General features: G+C 38.8%; 1 protein-coding gene across 1 annotated transcript in view; it reads left to right on the forward strand.

The window, feature by feature from the left end:
- Window positions 1-19,972, forward strand: part of cacna2d4a (calcium channel, voltage-dependent, alpha 2/delta subunit 4a) — a 62,720-nt gene extending 42,748 nt beyond the window's left edge. The window contains exons 30-42 of the mRNA XM_078799383.1: window positions 8,243-8,304; window positions 11,128-11,142; window positions 11,443-11,487; window positions 11,578-11,640; window positions 11,726-11,796; window positions 13,776-13,851; window positions 13,920-13,972; window positions 14,214-14,269; window positions 15,883-15,903; window positions 15,980-16,100; window positions 17,667-17,787; window positions 17,864-17,941; window positions 18,013-19,972. Of these exons, the coding sequence (XP_078655509.1) occupies window positions 8,243-8,304; window positions 11,128-11,142; window positions 11,443-11,487; window positions 11,578-11,640; window positions 11,726-11,796; window positions 13,776-13,851; window positions 13,920-13,972; window positions 14,214-14,269; window positions 15,883-15,903; window positions 15,980-16,100; window positions 17,667-17,787; window positions 17,864-17,941; window positions 18,013-18,111 (881 nt within the window). The 3' untranslated portion in view covers window positions 18,112-19,972. The remainder of the gene's footprint in view (window positions 1-8,242; window positions 8,305-11,127; window positions 11,143-11,442; window positions 11,488-11,577; window positions 11,641-11,725; window positions 11,797-13,775; window positions 13,852-13,919; window positions 13,973-14,213; window positions 14,270-15,882; window positions 15,904-15,979; window positions 16,101-17,666; window positions 17,788-17,863; window positions 17,942-18,012) is intronic.
- The last annotated feature ends 231 nt before the right edge of the window (window positions 19,973-20,203 follow it).

Here is a 20,203-nt window from a genome sequence, read left to right on the forward strand (position 1 = left end):
GAAACTACGCACCTTACCATTTATAAAGTCATTTATGTTATATACATGATGCATAACAAAAGTAATGGCACATAACCATCTTATTGTTTGAGGTGTGGTGTTTATTTTGCTCCATTGGAGGGTGAAAACTATTAGAAAACATTCCAAAACTGCACACTCTACTTCCCCAAGTTAATCATGTTTAGACTGTGAACTTGCACAGCAAACTATCTCCATATAAATACAGTATTATTTGAGGTGTGGTGTTTATTTTGCTTGATTGGAGGGTGAAAACTATTAGAAAACATTTCAAAACTGCACACTCCACTTTGCTAAGTTAATTATGTTTAGACTGCGAACTTGCACAGCAAACTATCTCCATATATGCAGTATTATTTGAGGTGTGGCGTTTATTTGTAACACGAACACAATTCATGCTAATATTTAATCAGGGCATGGTGTCTATCTCAGACAAATTCCCAAAGAAGTCTCAAAACACATTAAATTGACACCTCTCTCACAATATCAATAAAAACTGCGCACCCTACCTCCATTGTAAAAGTAGTCATCACAACCTTGTAAATATTTTTGGGTTTGGATTTATTTCACTGGCAATATAGTGTTTCATTGAGGCATGGCCTCTATTACAGCGGAGGCCACTGTTTAAGCAGCACCTGATTAACTCGAAGGGGCCACCTTGAGCGGTTCATCACACACACGCTTGAAGGTCGGCGTTGTTGTAACCTGTGACCTTCACGGAACGAGTAGCGTGAAAATCTTTCAAATGAATGCCGCGTCGCCTTCAAGCGGCAAAAGTCAATCATTTCATATTACAGATGTTTTTCCACCTGTGTCACCTGTACTGTACTGTACTGTACACGAGGGACTACATTTACTAGCATTTGATTGCTGTATAAGATAAATCATCTATTCCCTTCCTGCAGCGTCCATCATGACTCAGACACCACACTGGTCAGCTGGCCGCCATACGCAAACAAACAAGCGGAACATGGACGTGGGTGTTGGTGCCTGGTGTCAGCAGCCATGCGTGTATTCCCGGAAAAAACGCTTTCTATTTTAGCGGCGTCGAAATAGAACGCTGTGGAAAACTGACGATAGGATGAAGTTTTGTTTTAAGGCCGCGTATGAAGTGTCCTCGCACCGTCGCGTCCAAAATTGGATATGATTCTTCCCGCCTTGTTGTTATCCACCCCGCATTTGGGCAGAGGCCTATCGAAACCACTTCACTTTGTCACGCAATCAGCGGCCCGTGTCACCGTCCACCGGGTGCTATTTATAGGGTGCCATCTCATTGACCTCGTCTAATCGAAGAGGTCAATGCCAAAGTCTTTATCCCGTAAAGCAATGTCCGTTCCGATTTGTTTCAACGTTAATATTGGAAAACTCCACACTTCATCATTCTAGACCAGGCGTGGGAATTTTATTACACTTTTGGCCCACAGCTCATTTTTTAATTGGGTTTCAGAATAGTGTAAAAATATCATTCATTCATGATTAATGACATATATTAGTGGTTACTTTTGCAGCAAATGATGAGTGATTGATGTGATCATGTCAATATTTATTTGCATGGCGGTTTAGTGGTTAGTGCGTAGACCTCACAGCTAGGAGACCAGGGTTCAATTCCACCCTCGGCCATCTCTATGTGGAGTTTGCATGTTCTCCCCGTGCATGCGTGGGTTTTCTCTGGGTACTCCGGTTTCCTCCCACATTCCAAAAACATGCTAGGCTAATTAGCGACTTCAAATTGTCCATAGGTATGAATGTGAGTGTGAATGGTTGTTTGTTTATATGTGCCCTGTGATTGGCTGGCGACCAGTCAGAAAAAGCGGTAGAAAATGAATGAATGAATGAATGTCCCTCAGTGGGGAAATTTGCATTGCACAGCAGCAAGAGTACAGAATCAGTTAAGCAGTATAAAATACACAATATAGAAAAATAAACAATATAAACAACCCAAGTATTAACAATATCAACAGTTTTTTCCCAGAGTTATACTATACAATACAGTATGTAGATAATATGAATATGCTGTTCTCCTCTGATTTTGCATCAACATTTGCAATAAGAGTCATTGTCATAATTAGATTCATTCAGAATTCCAACTTGTATACATCGTTAATTTACCTTTGGGGCACAGCAGGTTAAAATACACCGACGGGACGTGATATCGCCGTATATATATTGACACCCCCGGGCGCCTCCTCCTCCAGATTGCCTGATTAAGACGCAGGGAAAATATTTTTAACAGCAGAACGCAAGATGCACTTGATTAATTCAGCCTTCCGGGGGAAAAGTGTCTGCTTTTTTTTGTCTGGCAAAGAGTAAGAAGTGTGTTTATTGTGCAAGGGAGAAGTCTATTTCACGGACAAGCGTATAGGGACTTACAGGGAATGTGTGTCTGCTGGAATTTTCTCCCTCCTCCTTCAAGCGGCGTCCTCCTCTGCAGTCCCCTGTAATGTATTGGACCACTGTCAGGGAAGACAAATGGTCTCATCTGGTCCTGGTATTAACATCAGGTCCATCCACGCCATGCCCACCTCTCCCTGCCACTATCCATCTCTCCACACTTATACGGTGGATTGTGGATGGTCACCCCAGAGGGGGCGTTGGCTATTTCCCATAATCTGCCCTGATGAGATATTGGAATGGAACTCGGGTCGAATGGGCCTTTTTTCGTAATTTAAATGAAGCTTAGTTTGGTTTAGTTTAGTGTAATGTCATGTGAATTTAATTTAATTTAATTTAATTTAATTTAATTTAATTTAATTTAATTTAATTTAATTTAATTTAATTTAATTTAATTTAATTTAATTTAATTTAATTTAATTTAATTTAATTTAATTTAATCTTTGACAATTTTGCAATAAGTCCAGTTATATACAAAATCTTTAACTGCTGTTTTTGTCGGAGGTCCTCAAAAACAGCAAAAAACTCCTGTCATATAGAGGATCTTTGACTAGCTTTTTTTTTTGCAGAAGGTCCTCAAACACAGCAGCACTCCTCTTAGATAGAAGATGTATTATGGGCATTTTTACAGTAGGTCCTTTACAACAGCAGAACGCTCCTGTCTTATAGATGATCTTTGACAATTTTGCAATAGGTCCAGTTATATACAAAATCTTTAACTGCTGTTTTTGTCGGACGTCCTCAAAAACAGCAAAGAACTCCTGTCATATAGAGGATCTTTGACTAGCTTTTTTTTTTTTGCAGAAGGTCCTCAAACACAGCAGCACTCCTCTTAGATAGAAGATGTATTATGGGCATTTTTACAGTAGGTCCTTAACAGCAGAACACTCCTGTCTTATAGAGGATCTTTGACAAGCATTTTTGCTTTGAAAACAGTTGTTTGACTAGTATTTTTGCAGCAGGTACTTAAAAACTACACTGATCCTGTCTTATACAACAGGAAATTTGACTGTTACAATTCTTTTTTTTTTTTTTTTTTTGCACCTCACCTTTAATTTGTCAGCTTTCATGATATATGACACTCATATAACACTTTTTTTCTTCTAGTGTGAACATATTGGGACACTGTTGAGAAAAAAAAAAAGAGAGGATTCTCACTCGGTGCGTCATCCGCTCTTGCTGTCACTGCAGGATAAATAAGTAAAGTGGATTAGGAAACATTTTAGAGGCACAGACTCCCTCTTTAAGTTTATAATCGCCGTTTGAAGAGGAGTAGAAGAGGAGTAAAAGAGGAGTAGAAGAGGTCAGTGAGGAGAATCGTACTCGGGATTATTTAGTCCGGGTCGTCGGATGTACTACTCTTTGCTAACGCAGCTCCGCTGTGCACCTGTCATCACCCTCCATCCTCAAAAGTTGCACATAAAAACACGAGAGTGAGTTTACGGGAAAAAAGGGTAGTTGAGTCATCCTGCCTTTTGTCCAATGGCGTCTCTCTTGGCCTGTTGCTTTGGTAACGTGACGTCACAGCTCAGGCTTGGAGTTGCATTCAACTTCACGTTAGCGCTTTTTAGCCTGGAAAGAGGAAGTTGCACTGAAATAAATACCGTACCCGCACAAAGACGATGCCAAGCTAAGCCTCTCATCTCAATCAAGCCTTGGTCGACATTATTACACAAAGGGGACACCGGCAGAGTTTGCTACACTGAAAGGTGTCGGTTGCCAGGCAACATCAGTTTATTGAACACTCAGGAAAGTCTGTAGAGGCTGCGCTGAAGAACGCTGGACTATTTTTGGTAACTTTGCAGGTTTTAGTCGATGACTCGGGGCTGCCTGTGTTTGTGTGTGTGGAGGTGCTGGAGTCCATCATATTATATCATAGAAATACAATATCGGGCGGCACGGTTGTCTAGTGGTTAGCGCGCAGACCTCACAGCTAGGAGACCAGGGTTCAATTCCACCCTCGGCCATCCCTGTGCATATGTGGGTTTTCTCCGGGTACTCCGGTTTCCTCCCACATTCCAAAAAAACATGCTAGGTTAATTAGCGACTCCAAATTGTCCATAGGTATGAATGTGAGTGTGAATGGTTGTTTGTCTATATGTGCCCTGTGATTGGCTGGCCACCAGTCCAGGGCGTACCCCGCCTCTCGCTCAAAGACAGCTGGGATAGGCTCCAGCACCCCCGCGACCCTCGGTTATTTGTTTAGTGGAATAATCAACTAGGTGTGTAATATTAGCCATTTAACGCTAACATCAGAAGACAATATCAATATGCTTGGTTCGTCTTATTGCTTAGGCAGGGGTGTCCAAAGTCTTGCCCGGGGGCCATTTGTGGCGCATGGCTGATTTTAAGTGGCCTGTGGCAAATTCTAAAAGTATAATTTAAACATAAGAAGCCAACAACAACAATCTGCATTCATTTTACAAGAATAAAGTCAAAATATTAAGATAAAAATGTCATAGTCTACGCAAAAAAAGCCATAATTTTATGAGAATGCCAGATTAAATATCTTAATTTTAGTATTTATGGTTGAAATATTTAAAAACAAATGTGTCAGTTAAAAAAACAACAACACATTTTTTGTTATTTGTTTTGGTTATAAGTTAATACCATGGGAATAAATCATAGGAATGAAATAATATAATAATATTATGAAACAAAAATGTATTATTAACATAAAGTTTAAAGATTTGGAAAATACATTAAAAAAAAGGAAAAAGGAGTGGAATTAATATTAATATAGGCTTTTTCACCTGCATCACAATGATCAACATGGCAAAGTTGCAACATTTCATTTTTCACTGTGTGGGCCTTGCTGGAAAAAGTTTGGACACCCCTGTCCTGTTTATTAGCACAAGGATGGACAAAATTCTAAGGTCTTATTAATAGTCCACCATGCAGCATTTTGCATTTTGCTAAATAGCAATTTGTCTTAGCAGTGGTAGTGCTGTGTTTGTATTCTTAGACAGTGTGAGATGTGCTTGTGTGTTTTCATACATGACACAAGACGGTGGGGAATGACTGATGTCTGTTTTATTTTCACAACACCAAAAAAAAAGTGTAATTGCATAAGTTCGGAGCAGCGCATGAACACATACTGTATACACCCACACACACACACACACACACACACAGCAAGCACTGCGAGGGAGGATATGACACGTCATATTAGCATCAAAGACTCAGCACTTTTTCCCCCCTACTCCTCCCAGCATGCTTTGCACAAGAACTCGGGGGAAGCCTCTGCTATTCTCATACAATGACACACGACACACATGACCAAAGGGACAAAGAAAATCAGCAGCAAGCAGGTGCTAATGTACACGCACGACACGGCGGCAACCCTCAGTGACTGATTTATAATCAGCGCACGCTGTCAATCATGTCGCCAAAGTCTCACACTGTCTAAGAATACAAACACAGCGCTACCACTGCTTAGACAAATAGCTATTTAGCAAATTGCTATTTCACAACAATACATGTGATTGTGCATGGTGGACTACTACTAATGTTAAAGATCTAACTTTATTTTTGTAACATTCCCACTCTATTTCTTGTAACTTCTTGTAACATTAGAAATGCTGCTTTTTTGTAACATTTAGACTTTTCTGTTTGTAACGTTAAAGATATCGTAACATACCGATTTTCCTTCTTGTAAACATTTCCAATTGTCTTTTTGTAACATCAAAGATACAACTTTATTCTTGTAACATTCCGACTTCATGTTGGATTGCTACAAGAAGTAACAAGCCAACATTTCTTCTTGTAACATTAGAAATGCTGCTTTTTTTGGTAACATTTAGACTTTTCTGTTTGTAAACATTTCCAATTGTCTTTTTGAAACGTCAAAGATACAACTTTATTCTTGTAACATTCCGACTTCATTAGAAATGCTGCTTTTTTTGTGACATGCAGACTTTTCTGTTTGTAACGTTAACGATAAAACTTTATTTTCATAACATAGCGACTTTCTCCTTGTAAACATTTCCACTTCTCTTTTTGTAACGTTAAAGATACAACTTTATTTTTGTAACGACTTTATTTCTTGTCACAATCCAACTTTTCTTCTTGTAACATTAGAAATGCTGCTTTTTTTGTGACATTCAGACTTTTCTGTTTGTTATGTTAAAGACAAAACTTTATTTTTGTAACATGGTGACTTTATTTCTTGTAACAATCCAACATTTCTTCTTGTAACATTAGAAATGCTGCTTTTTTTGTAACATTTAGACTTTTCTGTTTGTAACGTTAAAGATAAAACTTTATTTTTGTAACATGACGACTTTATTTCTTGTCACAATCCAACTTTTCTTCTTGTAACATTAGAAATGCTGCTTTTTTGTAACATTTACACTTTTATATTTGTAACGTTAAACACAAAACTTTATTTTTGTAACATAGCGACTTTTCTTCTTGTTAACATTTCCACTTTTCTTTTTGTAACACTTTTGTAACACTTTATTTCTTGTAACATTAGATTAATTAAATTTTATTTTTTTAATTTAATTGAATAATTTTTTTATTGTTTTTAATATTTAATTATTTTTTTTGACGATATTAGCAAGCTAACAAGGATGTTCTGTGATAAGAATACATTAAGAACTCGTTTGGACGCAGGCAGTGTATTAACAACACAACAAGATGTGCACCATGTTGTACTCTAACCGGAAAATGTATGCTGACCAAAGCAACTTTTCAGCATAAATTTTATCGAGGTTCCACCGCAGTATGCTTTGTTACCTATAAGACAAATCTTAAACTTTTTTAGTGTAGTTAATTACTCTTTTTCCTGAATAGGTGGAAGTGTTTCGCCTTTTATTTTTTAGCATGCAGGCCTCTGGGGTTGGAACGCGTCTGCTCTACAGTAAAAGGTGGAAACGCCGCATGCATGTCAAAGAAGGCCCCCCTCCAAAACAGACGTCCAAACGCCTTTCTGTATTTTTAGCCTCCACTCTGGGGAAACAGCAACACTGCTCATTTAACACACACACACACTGACCTTCCACACTATAACGTGCACGCACGCAATAACACACCAGCCGCACATTCGCACAGCGCGCCTGCTTGATGGGCATAAAGGGTGTGAAGACACGAAGAGGGTTTTTTCGCAGAACTGCAGCACACCAGATAAATAGTGGAGATGGATGGATCCTCTTACACGTGGCCTTGGCCCTGGAGGATGATTGATGCCTTCACTGACCATTCACTATGTTGGGCAGATGTCAGCTTATTCATACAATATTAGTTATATTCTGTTGCAGGTTAATTCCACTAAATGACAGAAGGTAAAAAATGAATCTAAATAGTGCATGTACATTTTGTACCATTTTTATTTGGCCTGCATTTGGTATTAGCCTGCTTATTGGCTTGCTTATTAAACTGCTTTTGCCCTATTATATAAAATTTGTCAGAGATTTTTTTTTGTAAAAAAACAAACAAAAGCAATAAAAGCAATATAAAATCAATATAAACACAAAATTTAAAAAATCAAAAAAAATATATATATATATACATATATATATAGAACATTTCTTCTTTTGAGCAAACATTTGTACATGTGAGATTTTTTGTAAAAAAAACAATCAATATAAAAATATAAAATATAAAAAATCAATAAAAAAAATCCAAAATATCAAATTATTTAGGGGGCCTTAAGAACATTTTAGGGGGGTTGAAGCCCCCCTACAATAGGCCTCATGACGTCACTGGATATATATATATATATATATATATATATAACATTTGTTCTTTTGAGCAAACATTTGAACATGTGAGATTTTTTTTTGATATATATATATATATATATATTTCTTTTTCCATGTCTGTCTTACAGCCATTGGTGTTCAGATGACTCTGGAAGCGATGGAATCCAGATTTTGGGCCATTGCATCACAGGTACGTGTGCATCCACTCACCGGACCGAACATCAGGCGCGCTTACTCAGTATGAACATTTCAGTTGTAATGGTTTAGCAATAGAATAGAATAGTCCTTTTTTGTCATTGGAACAAGTATAAGGAAATTGAAAAATTGCCCAACAGTCAGTGCATCATCCATATATCAACTATATTAAGAATAAATAAATAAGATAAAACAAATAAAAATAAAATAAATAAATAAAACTCATAAAATTCTGATGTTTATCAAAAACAGGACATGAACAAACTATCTGAGGAAGGGTAGAATTCTAAATATACTTTATTATTTAAATATAATCTATAAATAAATTCTGCTTCTCCCTACTCCTTTTCATTTTAAATATAATTTAAATATAATTTATAAATAAATTCTGCTTCTTCCTACTCCTTTTCAGACAGCAACACACTTGAATGTAACACCGTTGGGCATGTTCCATTCTAATGTACTAGAAGTGGTAAATGAAGATTAGTGGTGCGTTGAGAGACTGATATATGGTGTCCTTCCACACCTCCAAGGCTGGGCCACCTCTTCTTCTCCCACGGTGGCAAAGATAGCGATTAAAAGAGCATTAAGGCCTTTGGCTAGCTGGGTGTTAAATGATGGATGGCGCTACACCAGCCATGTGTGTGTGTGTGTGTGTGTGATACAGTGTGTGTGTGTGATATAGTGTGTCTTGTGTGGAACATATGCACGGCCATCTGTTCACAAGTTGTCCGTTTTCATCTGCGAGGAACTCGTTAGTGTCATTTTCAGATGTTATTCTAGGTGGTGCATAAATATTTCACCTTATTGTTGGCTTTCATGTGTTGAGAAGTAAAGGTACCCCCCCCACACACACACATAAACACGCACACACGCACGCTGCTTAGATGGCTTACGTAATCATGATGTCACTGTCAAACATGTTTTTTTCATTGGCTTTGTGCAACATCATACACTCACACTGTGTCTATTTTTAAGTTTGCAACCTGCAAGGGCGGGGGGAGACGAGGGGGGGGGGGGGGGGTAGTGAGGCTGCAGAATGACAATGAAGCAAGAGGTACATTAGAGTCCTGAATGTATTTAATACAGTGTTTTGTACTGCGGGTCTAATTACACGCCTAATGTGGTGAGCAGATATCATGTATGTTCTACGCACCTGAAGTCAAAAGTGCAGCGTCATTAGGCCGTGAATTACGATTGTCCGAGGATTGGGAATGAGTCTGTCTGTTAATTGGGTCGTGTTCCGACATCGCTGTGCTGCTGCAGCGTGGGGAGACGCTGATTACGTTCATTGGAAATGATGATGAAAATGATGTCCGTTTTTTTCATTCATATCACATATAATAAGATCATAATTTATCATCATTACTGATAATAATTCATTCATTCATTCATTTTCTAATGCTTATCCTCATGAGGGTCGCGGGGGTGCTGGAGCTGGAGGTACACCAATCACCAATCACAGGGCACATATAGACAAACAACCATTCACACTCACATTCATACCTATGGACAATTTGGAGTCGCTAATTAACCTAGCATGTTTTTGGAATGTGGGAGGAAACCGGAATACCCGGAGAAAACCCACGCATGCACGGGGAGAACATGCAAACTCCACACAGAGATGGCTGAGGGTGGAATTGAACCCTGGTCTGTGTGCTAACCACTCGACCGCCGTGCAGCCCACTGATAATAACGCTAATGCCAATTATGATGATATGGTAATGAGGATAATGATAAGGATAATGCCAAAAAGGATGATATTAATGATAATGATATTAATAATGATAATGTAGATGATGTTAATAATAATAATGACAAGGGTGGTAAAGATATAAAAATGATATTAATGATAATAGTAATAATGACAGTCATGCCGATAAGAATGATATTAATGATAATGATGATGACAATGATAAGGTGATAATGGTAATGTTTATTTTACTTGACATCATAAACATGACATGTTTTATGATATAATAACAATTACAATAATTATGATAACATTGAGGGGCGGCACGGCGGTCTAGTGGTTAGCGCGCAGATCAATTCCCACCCTCGGCCATCTCTGTGTGGAGTTTGCATGTTCTCCCCGTGCACGCGTGGGTTTTCTCCGGGTACTCCGGTTTCCTCCCACATTCCAAAAACATGCTAGGTTAATTGGTGACTCCAAATTGTCCATAGGTATGAATGTGAGTGTGAATGGTTGTTTGACTATATGTGCCCTGTGATTGGCTGGCCACCAGTCCAGGGTGTACCCCGCCTCTCGCCCGAAGACAGCTGGGATAGGCTCCAGCACCCCCCGCGACCCTCGTGAGGAAAAAGCGGTAGAAAATGAATGAATAATACAGACAAATAATACATGCAGTGTAAGGCATTTTTTGACAATTTAAAGTGCTTTTTTTGTTGAAAAATACAATAAAATACTCAGAATAGAAAATGAATGAATGATAACATTGATATTTATTATAATAATGGTAATTATTTCATTTCATACAGTAGTGGCATGAACGAACATTCATTCATTCATTCATTCATGCAAACTCCACACAGAGATGGCAGAGGGTGGAATTGAATTCGGGTCTTCTAGCTGTGAGGCATGCGCGCTAACCACCGTGCAGCCCATGAAAGAACATCACCTGATAAATAATAATAATGATAATTATACTATTGATAATGTTACTCATAACAATTAAAACACTACTACTACTAAAAATAATAATGCTGATTTAATATGTAAATAATGTATTGTCTATATTTAATATAATTTTCTGTATTTTCTTCCTATTTGTGTGTGTGTGTGTGTGTGTCTTGACAGCCAAACAACACTGATGTAAGTATTTCTCACTCTTTATTTATTTATTTTTTTACTTCTGTCTCCACCTCTGGTGTCAACATCTTCTGCACCTGCTCAGCTCTGTGAAATCCTCTTCACACACTTTGAACAGATTACACACACACACACACACACAGTTGCAAATGCGATCAAGGGTACCGGAGTTAAGTCGTGTCTCGCCCAAATTAACGCCTTCACGCCGCACGCTCATACCTGCTGATGAACCCCTGACTGATCACTTTGAGTGACACATTGTCATGACTTTTGTTAATGTTGTGTTGTGTTGTTCATCTTCAGTGCTCGGCCGTGGAGGGAGTGTGTCCACTTCGCTGTGACAGCTTAGTGAGTGGAGCAACCCCGCCGCATCACAGAGCTGATTATTCTGTTGTGTATAATTTCAGTGGTAATTGCGTTGTTTGTGTCTCGTGGCAGGACATGGAGTGCTACGTGATTGACAACAATGGCTTTGTCCTCATTTCCAAGCAGCGTGCCGACGTAGGTTGTTTTGTTGTCTTCTACACCAATTCTCTCCCTAAAAAACCCACGATGGATGTCTCCGTCTCCGTCTCTTTGCCGACAGGCCGGCAGGTTCTTTGGCGAGGTTGACGGATCTGTCATGACCACACTCATACGAATGGGCATGTTCAAAAGGTAAGGTTGCACTTAGACCATCTGAGCCAATAGTGGCCTGCATGGGAACGACAGGTTCCTTCCCAAATTTGGCAGTAACAAACATTGTTACAGATTCCTAAAAAAAAAAAACCAGCAAAGCACTGTCATATAAAGGATCTTTGACCAGCATTTTCGGGAATAGGTTCTTAAAAAGAGCAGAGCGCTTATGTCATATGGGGAACCTCTCGCTGGTGGTTTTGCAGTAGGTCCTCTTGAAATATAGAGGATCTTTGCAGGTCAAAACTTGGGAGCGACTAGCATTGTTGCGGCAGATTCCAAAAAACTGCAAAGCACTCCTGTCATATAGAAGATCTTTGTCAAGTGGAGTTTTTTTTGGCAATCGGTTCTTAAAAATAGCAAAGTGCTGGTGTCATATAGAAGGTCTCTGTCCCGTGATTTTTTTGGTCATAGGTTCCCAAAAACAGCAAAGCGCTTCTGTCATATAGAAGATCTTTGTCTAGTGGAGTTTTTTTGGCAATCGGTTCTTAAAAATAACAAATAGAAGGTATCTGTCTCGTGATTTTTTCGGCAATAGGTTCCCAAAAACAGCAAAGTGCTTGTTATAGAGAATATCTTTGTCTTGTGGAGTTTTTTTGGCAATCGGTTCTTAAAAATAGCATAGTGCTCCTGTCATATAGATGGTCTCTGTCTTATGATTTTTTCCGCAATTGGTTCTCAATTATTTTTTTCGGCAATAGTGTCCCAAAAACAGCAAAGCGCTTCTGTCATATTGAAGATCTTTGCCTAGTGGAGTTTTTCTGGCAATGGGCTCTTAAAAATAGCAAAGTGCTCCAGTCATATAGAAGGTCGCTGTCTTGTGATTTTTTCGGCAATAGGTTCTCAAAAACAGCAAATTGCTTCTGTCATATAGAAGATCTTTGTCTATTGGAGTTTTTTTGGCAATCGGTTCTTAAAAATAGCAAAGTGCTCCTCTCATATTGAAGGTCTCTGTCTCGTGATTTTTTTCGGCAATAGGTTCCCAAAAACAACAAAGCGCTTCTGTTATATAGAAGATCTTTGTCTACTGGAGTTTTTTTGGCAATCGGTTCTTAAAAATAGCAAAGTGCTCCTGTCATATAGAAGGCCTTTGTCTCGTGATTTTTTCCGCAATAGATTCTCAAAAACAGCAAAGCTCTTCTGTCATATAGAAGATCTTTGTCTAGTGGAGTTTTTTTGGCAAAAACAGCAGAGCTCTCTTTTTATGGAGGATCTTTGACTCGCGTTTTACAGTAGGTCCTTAAAAGCAGCAAAACGTTTTTGGACATGTTCACAAAGCAAGCTTACAGTGTAAAGCTACAGTCTAATGGATGACATCAGACCGCCCAGAAAGGTCACTCCAAAACGTGGGCGGGACTAACATTTTTGTCTTACTCTTGACTCGCAGTTTTGGCGGTGGGTTCTGAAAAACATCAGGCTGGTCCTATCATTTACGAGGATCTTTGGATGGCAACAGATTCTAACATTATTTCAACCATGCGCCATGTTAAAGGCAAAACTAAACAGGAAGTAAACAACGAACCCACCTACGTCCCTTGTAATAGTTTGAAACCATCCCATACATTTTCAAAGTCGTGAATATGTGTCAAAAACGAAAGAAGGTACTGTACGTATATGACATTTGACTTTTAGGCGTATCGGTGCATGTGATATTCGAAACGCCATGGTTGCCTTGATGGCATCCGGGTGTCCAGTATCCATAGACAGAAAGTACTGCATCACCCCCCCCTTCCTTTCAGCCGCCATCCTTTCCTTCATGCCCTTCGTCTTTTATGCCCCAAGCCTCCTGAGTGATGTTCTATTTTTGAAGCAGCTAAAAGATTTTGTCAAGCTTCATTTGCCACAGGACATTACGTAAGAGGTCCGCATACAGCGCGCGGCGTTGACTTTGGCGTTGACTCGGCATCTGCAAATATACATGCGTGTTTATCATGTGATGTTTGTTTTTATTCGTCCTTCAGGGTGTCGCTGTTTGACTACCAGGCCATGTGCAAGATGAGCGTACACTCCATCAGCGGCGCACGGCCTCTTCTTAGCGTACGTATGCATCCATCTATTTCTCATCTACTGGATTTGTCTTATATGTTTATGTTTATCCCATCTAGTCGTTCTATGGCTTGGCAGCCGCTTTCAAGTGGTTCCTGTCCAACTTCTTCCTGTAAGTGTTGCTAGTAGCAACAAGCGTGCATTTTTTTTCCCTCATTCATTTGGTCAAAATCTAGAATACATATTGTGCAGCAAAGTGATCAATTATGATGAAAAATAGCTACAATAAGTTACTGGAACATTTTTGCATTACTCCCCTGACACAACTTTGGGTCCTGGCCCAGTTTTTGTTAACAATTGCCGCCTGATTGATTCCCTTTCTGTCCACTCTCCTCTTTTCTGCACTTCACAAGCTTTCTCCTTGAGTTTAACATCTGCGGATTCTGGCACACGGAGCACTTTGCAGACGGTGAGGAGAAAAAAACCCAAAACAAAACACAATAGCATGCCTTTTCCGAAACTGCTCCCACATAAAACTGGCAAAGTCTTGCTAAGGTCGGATGCCAAATATGGCCCGCGAATGACATCAGACGGGCCCACAAGTTCAGTTCAACTAACATTTTTGCAGGAGAGTCCATTTAGTAGGAGACCACGGGGTCTCAACTGGTCTTGCAAGGGACCACATTTTCCCCTAGTCTAATCCAGCCCACCCCCTGGCTGATTCGTTTATCAGCCACTTGTGTGTCCCCGTCCATATAGTGTACCTGAAACATGGATTATGTGACAATTTGTCTGTATCATATACAGTGGTGTAATTAGGCCTATTTTAGAGGGGCTTCCGCCCCCCTAAAATGTTCTGATGCCCTCCTAAATAATTTGATATTTTTTTATTGATTTTTGAAAAAAATTATTGATTTTTTTTATTGATTTTTTTAAATTAAAAAATATCTCTGACACATTTTATATAATAGGGCAAAAGCAGGCTAATAAGCAAGCCAATAAGCAGGCTAACGCTAGCTTGTCCAACTTCTTAGGAGCTACTGGTAGCTCATGATCTACTGACTGGAGACCCCTGACTTACCTTGTATGAACTCAAAAAGTAGACACCCCTGGAGGTCTTCCAACCTTGCCTGCCCGAGGAGGAGCACTCATTGTCGGAAACACTTTGTCAGTGGCACTGCTGGTTTCCGTGGAGCTCAGAAGCCGAACATGAGGGCACTGCCCTACGTTCATAAGTAATAATAATAGGCTAATTAATAATATAATAGTGATTATTATATCATTGATCTGCATGGCGGTCGAGTGGTTAGCGCGCAGACCTCACAGCGAGGAGAACCGAGTTCAATCCCACCCTCGGCCAACTCTGTGTGGAGTTTGCATGTGTGGGTTTTCCTCGGGTACTCCGGTTTCCTCCGACATTCCAAAAACATGCTATGTTAATTGGTGACTCCAAATTGTCCATAGGTATGAATGTGAGTGTGAATGGTTGTTTGACTATATGTGCCCTGTGATTGGCTGGCTGGCCACCAGTCCAGGGTGTACCCTGCCTCTCGCCCGAAGACAGCTGGGATAGGTTCCAGCACCCCCACAACCCTCATGAGGATAAGCGGTGGAAAGCGAATGAATGAATGATTTTTATTGATTCTTTTATTTTTTAATACAAAAATCTTTGACAGATTTTATATAATAGGGCAAAAGCAGGCTAATAAGCAAGCCAATAAGCAGGCTAATACTAGCCTAGTAATAATCAGAAGAAGAATAATGATAATAGTAATAATAATAGGCTAATTAATAATATAATCATGATTATTATATCATTGATCACTGTCCACTATCTCTACTAAATCTTCCCAAAAGTGGGAAAGTTATATCCCGGTTCTTGTTCCTTACTTGTTTTTTGGATGTTTTTGAATGCCTACTACATTCATTCATATCCTGTGCATCTCCAGGGGGGCTAAGGCCCCCCCCCCCCGTCCTCAGAACCTAGTGACACCCCTGATCATATCATATATCACATCACCTTTTTCATGCATTTTCATCCTGTCATCATCTCATCACCATTATCACCATCCCTCCTTCAAGCCAAGCCATCTACCCGCACGTGTGAGTACCTTTCATGTTCAGCATGTGTGTATCTTCAAGGAGCTCCCGGTGACCTTTCTTTGTCTCCCCCCATTAGCCTTTATACACAAGAAAAAGGGGGACATCCTGCAGCCGTGCGACACCGAGTACCCCAGCTTCGTCTACGAGCCGTCGGTCAAAGAGACCAACAGCATCATTAAGTGTGGACGCTGCCAGAAGTAATTACACACATGCACTTAATCAGACAATTCTGCAGTGCGGCTTTTCCGCTAAATCCCACGTCCAGTCATTTCAAAATTAATAATAATTTTCTACGCTTCTGCACAGTGAGAGCTATGTGTATTTATAGAAGAGAAGACGCAGCATTAGATTAGTGAGGTTATACCAAGCACATGGAGGGTGAGAGAAGCATTCAAAAGGTAAAAATGAGAGCGAGAGAGAGAGAGGGGGAAAGTTTCACCAGCATTCTGTCTTTCAGTGTGGAGCACGCCCTCATGAGGACAGAAGTGGTATTACAATGACTTACCCCACAGATTAGAAGATAAAGGATATTATATTGGGCTTTCTTTAGGTTGATTTTAGTGTGGTTTACCCTTAAATGCATAAGTGGGTCAAAAATGACCCGATAAAGTTGTTTTCTTGAAATATCTGAAAATTTTTTATCATTTCATATTCCAGGTATTCCTCAAAAAACACGTTTTTGATATCATGCCATTCACATTTTTAACTTACTATTTATACATTTTAAGAAATTTTAGTTTTTGTGTTACTACCCCAACCTTTCATAAGCGGGTCAAAAATGACCCGGTCAGGTTGTTTTCTTGAAATATCTTTGTAATGAAATTTTTTTTATGAATTCATATTCCAGGTATTCCTCAAAAAACATGTTTTTGATATCATGCCATTCACATTTTAAACTTACTTTTTATACATTTTAAGAAATTTTTGTTTTTGTGTTACTACCCCAATCTTCCATAAGTGGGTCAAAAATGACCCGGTCAGGTTGTTTTCTTGAAATATCTTCAAAATGAAATTTTGTCATCATTTCATATTCCAGGTATTCCTCAAAAAACACGTTTTTGATATCATGCCATTCACATTTTTAACTTACCTTTTATACATTTAAAAAAAAAATTTTGTGTTACTACCCCACCCTTCCATAAGTGGGTCAAAAATGACCCAATCAGGTTGTTTTCTTGAAATATCTTCGTAATTAAATTTTTTTTATCAATTCATATTCCAGGTATTCCTCAAAAAACATGTTTTTGATATCATGCCATTCACATTTTAAACTTATTTAATATACATTTTAAGAAATTTTTGTTTTTGTGTTACTACCCCAATCTTCCATAAGTGGGTCAAAAATGACCCGGTCAGGTTGTTTTCTTGAAATATCTTTGTAATGAAATTTTTTTATGAATTCATATTCCAGGTATTCCTCAAAAAACATGTTTTTGATATTATGCCATTCACATTTTAAAGTTACTTTTTATACATAAAAAAAAATTGTGTTACTACCCCAACCTTCCATAAGTGGGTCAAAAATGACCTGCATGCATTTTCTATGGAATCCAATAGGAACCTTTGATTCTTATCAATTCCTAAATATAATACTAAATATCATACAAGTGATTATTCCTAACCAAAATGGCAAAATTTGCATAAAAACGCATTAATTCTAGTATGGGTCATTTTTGACCCACTTATGGAAGAATGTAGGGTCTAGTCACTCGTGCATCTAAGGGTTAATAAATAAAATGACCTTTAACCTTCGTGCTTTTCAGGACGTTTGTGGTGCAGCAGATCCCGGAGAGCAACCTTCTGATGCTGGTGGTCCAGGCCGACTGTGACTGCTCCAGACAGCACTCCCCCATCACCATGGAGCCCAAGGAAGTCAAATATATCCTTTTCATTATACGCGTTCTGCATCACTGTAACACAAAGAGTCCTGTGTACGCCCTTTGACCCCTACGAACATAACTCCTCAGTCAAATGTGAGCGGATGCGGTCCCAGAAGATCCGCAGACGCCCCGAATCCTGCCACGCTTACCACCCTCAGGTGCGCTCCTCACAGACGCCGTTGTACGTTCATCACACGGAACTCTTATAATTCTGCCATGTTTCTTCCAGGAGAACGCCAACGACTGTGGAGGAGCATCCGCCACGTCCTTTTCTGCCTTTCTCGTCCTCTTTTGTCCCCCCATCGCCACCTTTCTCTCCCTATGGTGACCCATCCTGTTGCTGGACACCACAAGTGGATTTATTTTGTATATCCAAGGGTGCGTTCACACTTGTTGTGTTTTGTTTGTGCGAACAGGAACGCTGCTGAGTTCGCTGTGTGAGTACATGATCAATCGAACCCAATCACTACAGCAACCAAAGACACGGACCAGTGCTAAAAAGACAGCAAAAAGCATGCAGAAAGGACAAATATGTATTTTCAAATTGCACCAAAGTATACACCAAGTTTCATTCATTCATTTTTTACCGCTTTTCCTCACGAGGCCAATCACAGGGCACATATAGGCAAACAACCATTCACACTCCCATTCATACCTATGGACAATTTGGAGTCGCTAATTAACCTAGCATGTTTTTGGAATGTGGGAGGAAACCGGAGTACCCGGAGAAAACCCACGCATGCATGGGGGGAACATGCAAACTCCACACAGAGATGGCCGAGGGTGGAATTGAACCCTGGTCTCCTAGCTGTGAGGTCTGCGCGCTAACCACTCGACCGCCAACCGCAGAGTCATTTTTATTTTATTTTATTTTTTGTTATTTTTGGTCTGGACCACAAGCGTGAATGCATTTTTGACCTCGTTTTTTTGCAAACTACAGTAAAATTAGCTGCTGTTGCCATGGTTACCGCTCCTTTAGTTACTTTCCTTGCATGTCAAAATCCAAATGAAGGAGAAGCAGGTGGCTGCTGTAACTCACAGTGATGAATTATGAATCACATGAGCGAATGTAATGACTTTTTGATTTACCTTCACCCCCTCTCAGAGTCGCATATGGCCGCGCTGTTTATTATGGTCTGTTTATTGTCTATTTACAGGTGCAGCTCAATAATTTATTGCAGAATATAGATAAGAGTATATTGATTTTAGGAGTTCAATTTAGATTAACACCAATCAGTTTTTTTTCTGAGATACTGAATATGGAGATTTTATTAGCTGTAAACTATAATCATCAAAATTATTAATAAATAAATATTATCATATTTATCATATTTCACTTTCAGTTGAATTACTTATTACCTTGTTAAAGATACTATATTTATTCCAATTTATTGAGATGCACCTCTTTCTCTGTCTTTAAAAATATATATTATTATATTAATATTATCATAATATTATTATAATATAAATTATATATTATATAAATAATTATAATTATATAAATAATATTATTTAATAATTTTAATAATTATAAAATTGTTTTTATAATAATTATTTTTTTTATTATTATTATTTATTAAAGCTGACCTATTATGCTAATTTTCAGCGCTTTTAATTGAGTTATGGACTCCTAGAGAGCATCTACACTTGATAACGCACACAGAAAGCTTTCTAGATCTTCCAGAACCTGCACCTATTCCAGCTTTTTTTCCTTGGATTCAAAAACTTCAATAAATTTGCTAATGCTATCAATTTGAATTAATATGAGACACGCTAAACTGTCACTTTTCATTGATTCCACACATGGCCCGCCTCCGGACACGCCCACTCCGCTGTGATTGGTCCCATTCAGCTTGTACAGCTCTGAGCTTGTACCCATGCACGCCCATATGAGGGTTCAACAATATTTATAGGTCGGACAAGCGGAAAAAGGATAGTAACAATATCTAACAGTATTTTTGTATACTTCTACTCATTCCATATATTTTTTTTGTTGACGTTATTGCATGTGTTTACCACAAAATGCCTGACTGCTGATCCATCTCTAATGTGTAAACAACCATCAACCATGTTTATTAACTTCTCTGTTTGTCTTTCCGCTTCACATTATTGTACTGTATGCAATCTATATTGTACAATGATTAACAAAGCCATTATTTATACATTAAAGTATCTCCATGTTTTTTGTATGTCGTTTGCTTGTCTGTGGGCGGATTTTTTGGGGATGTGTTGATATTTTCCGAAAGAAAAATATCGAAAAATTTCGGAAAGAAAATGAAGCAATTTAGCACATTATTGTGATTGGATATACTGTAGTTAACTGTATATGCTGTATATACGAAGCAAATTGAATGAATTAAATCACAATAAATGGGAAAACGAGAGAAAAAGAAGAAGAAGAAGCTTTAAATGGCCCGGTG

This window comes from Doryrhamphus excisus, linkage group LG2, assembly GCF_037039965.1.
Source record: "Doryrhamphus excisus strain RoL-2023G ecotype Guam linkage group LG2, RoL_Dexc_Guam_v1.1, whole genome shotgun sequence".
Taxonomy (NCBI): Eukaryota; Metazoa; Chordata; class Actinopteri; order Syngnathiformes; family Syngnathidae; genus Doryrhamphus; species Doryrhamphus excisus.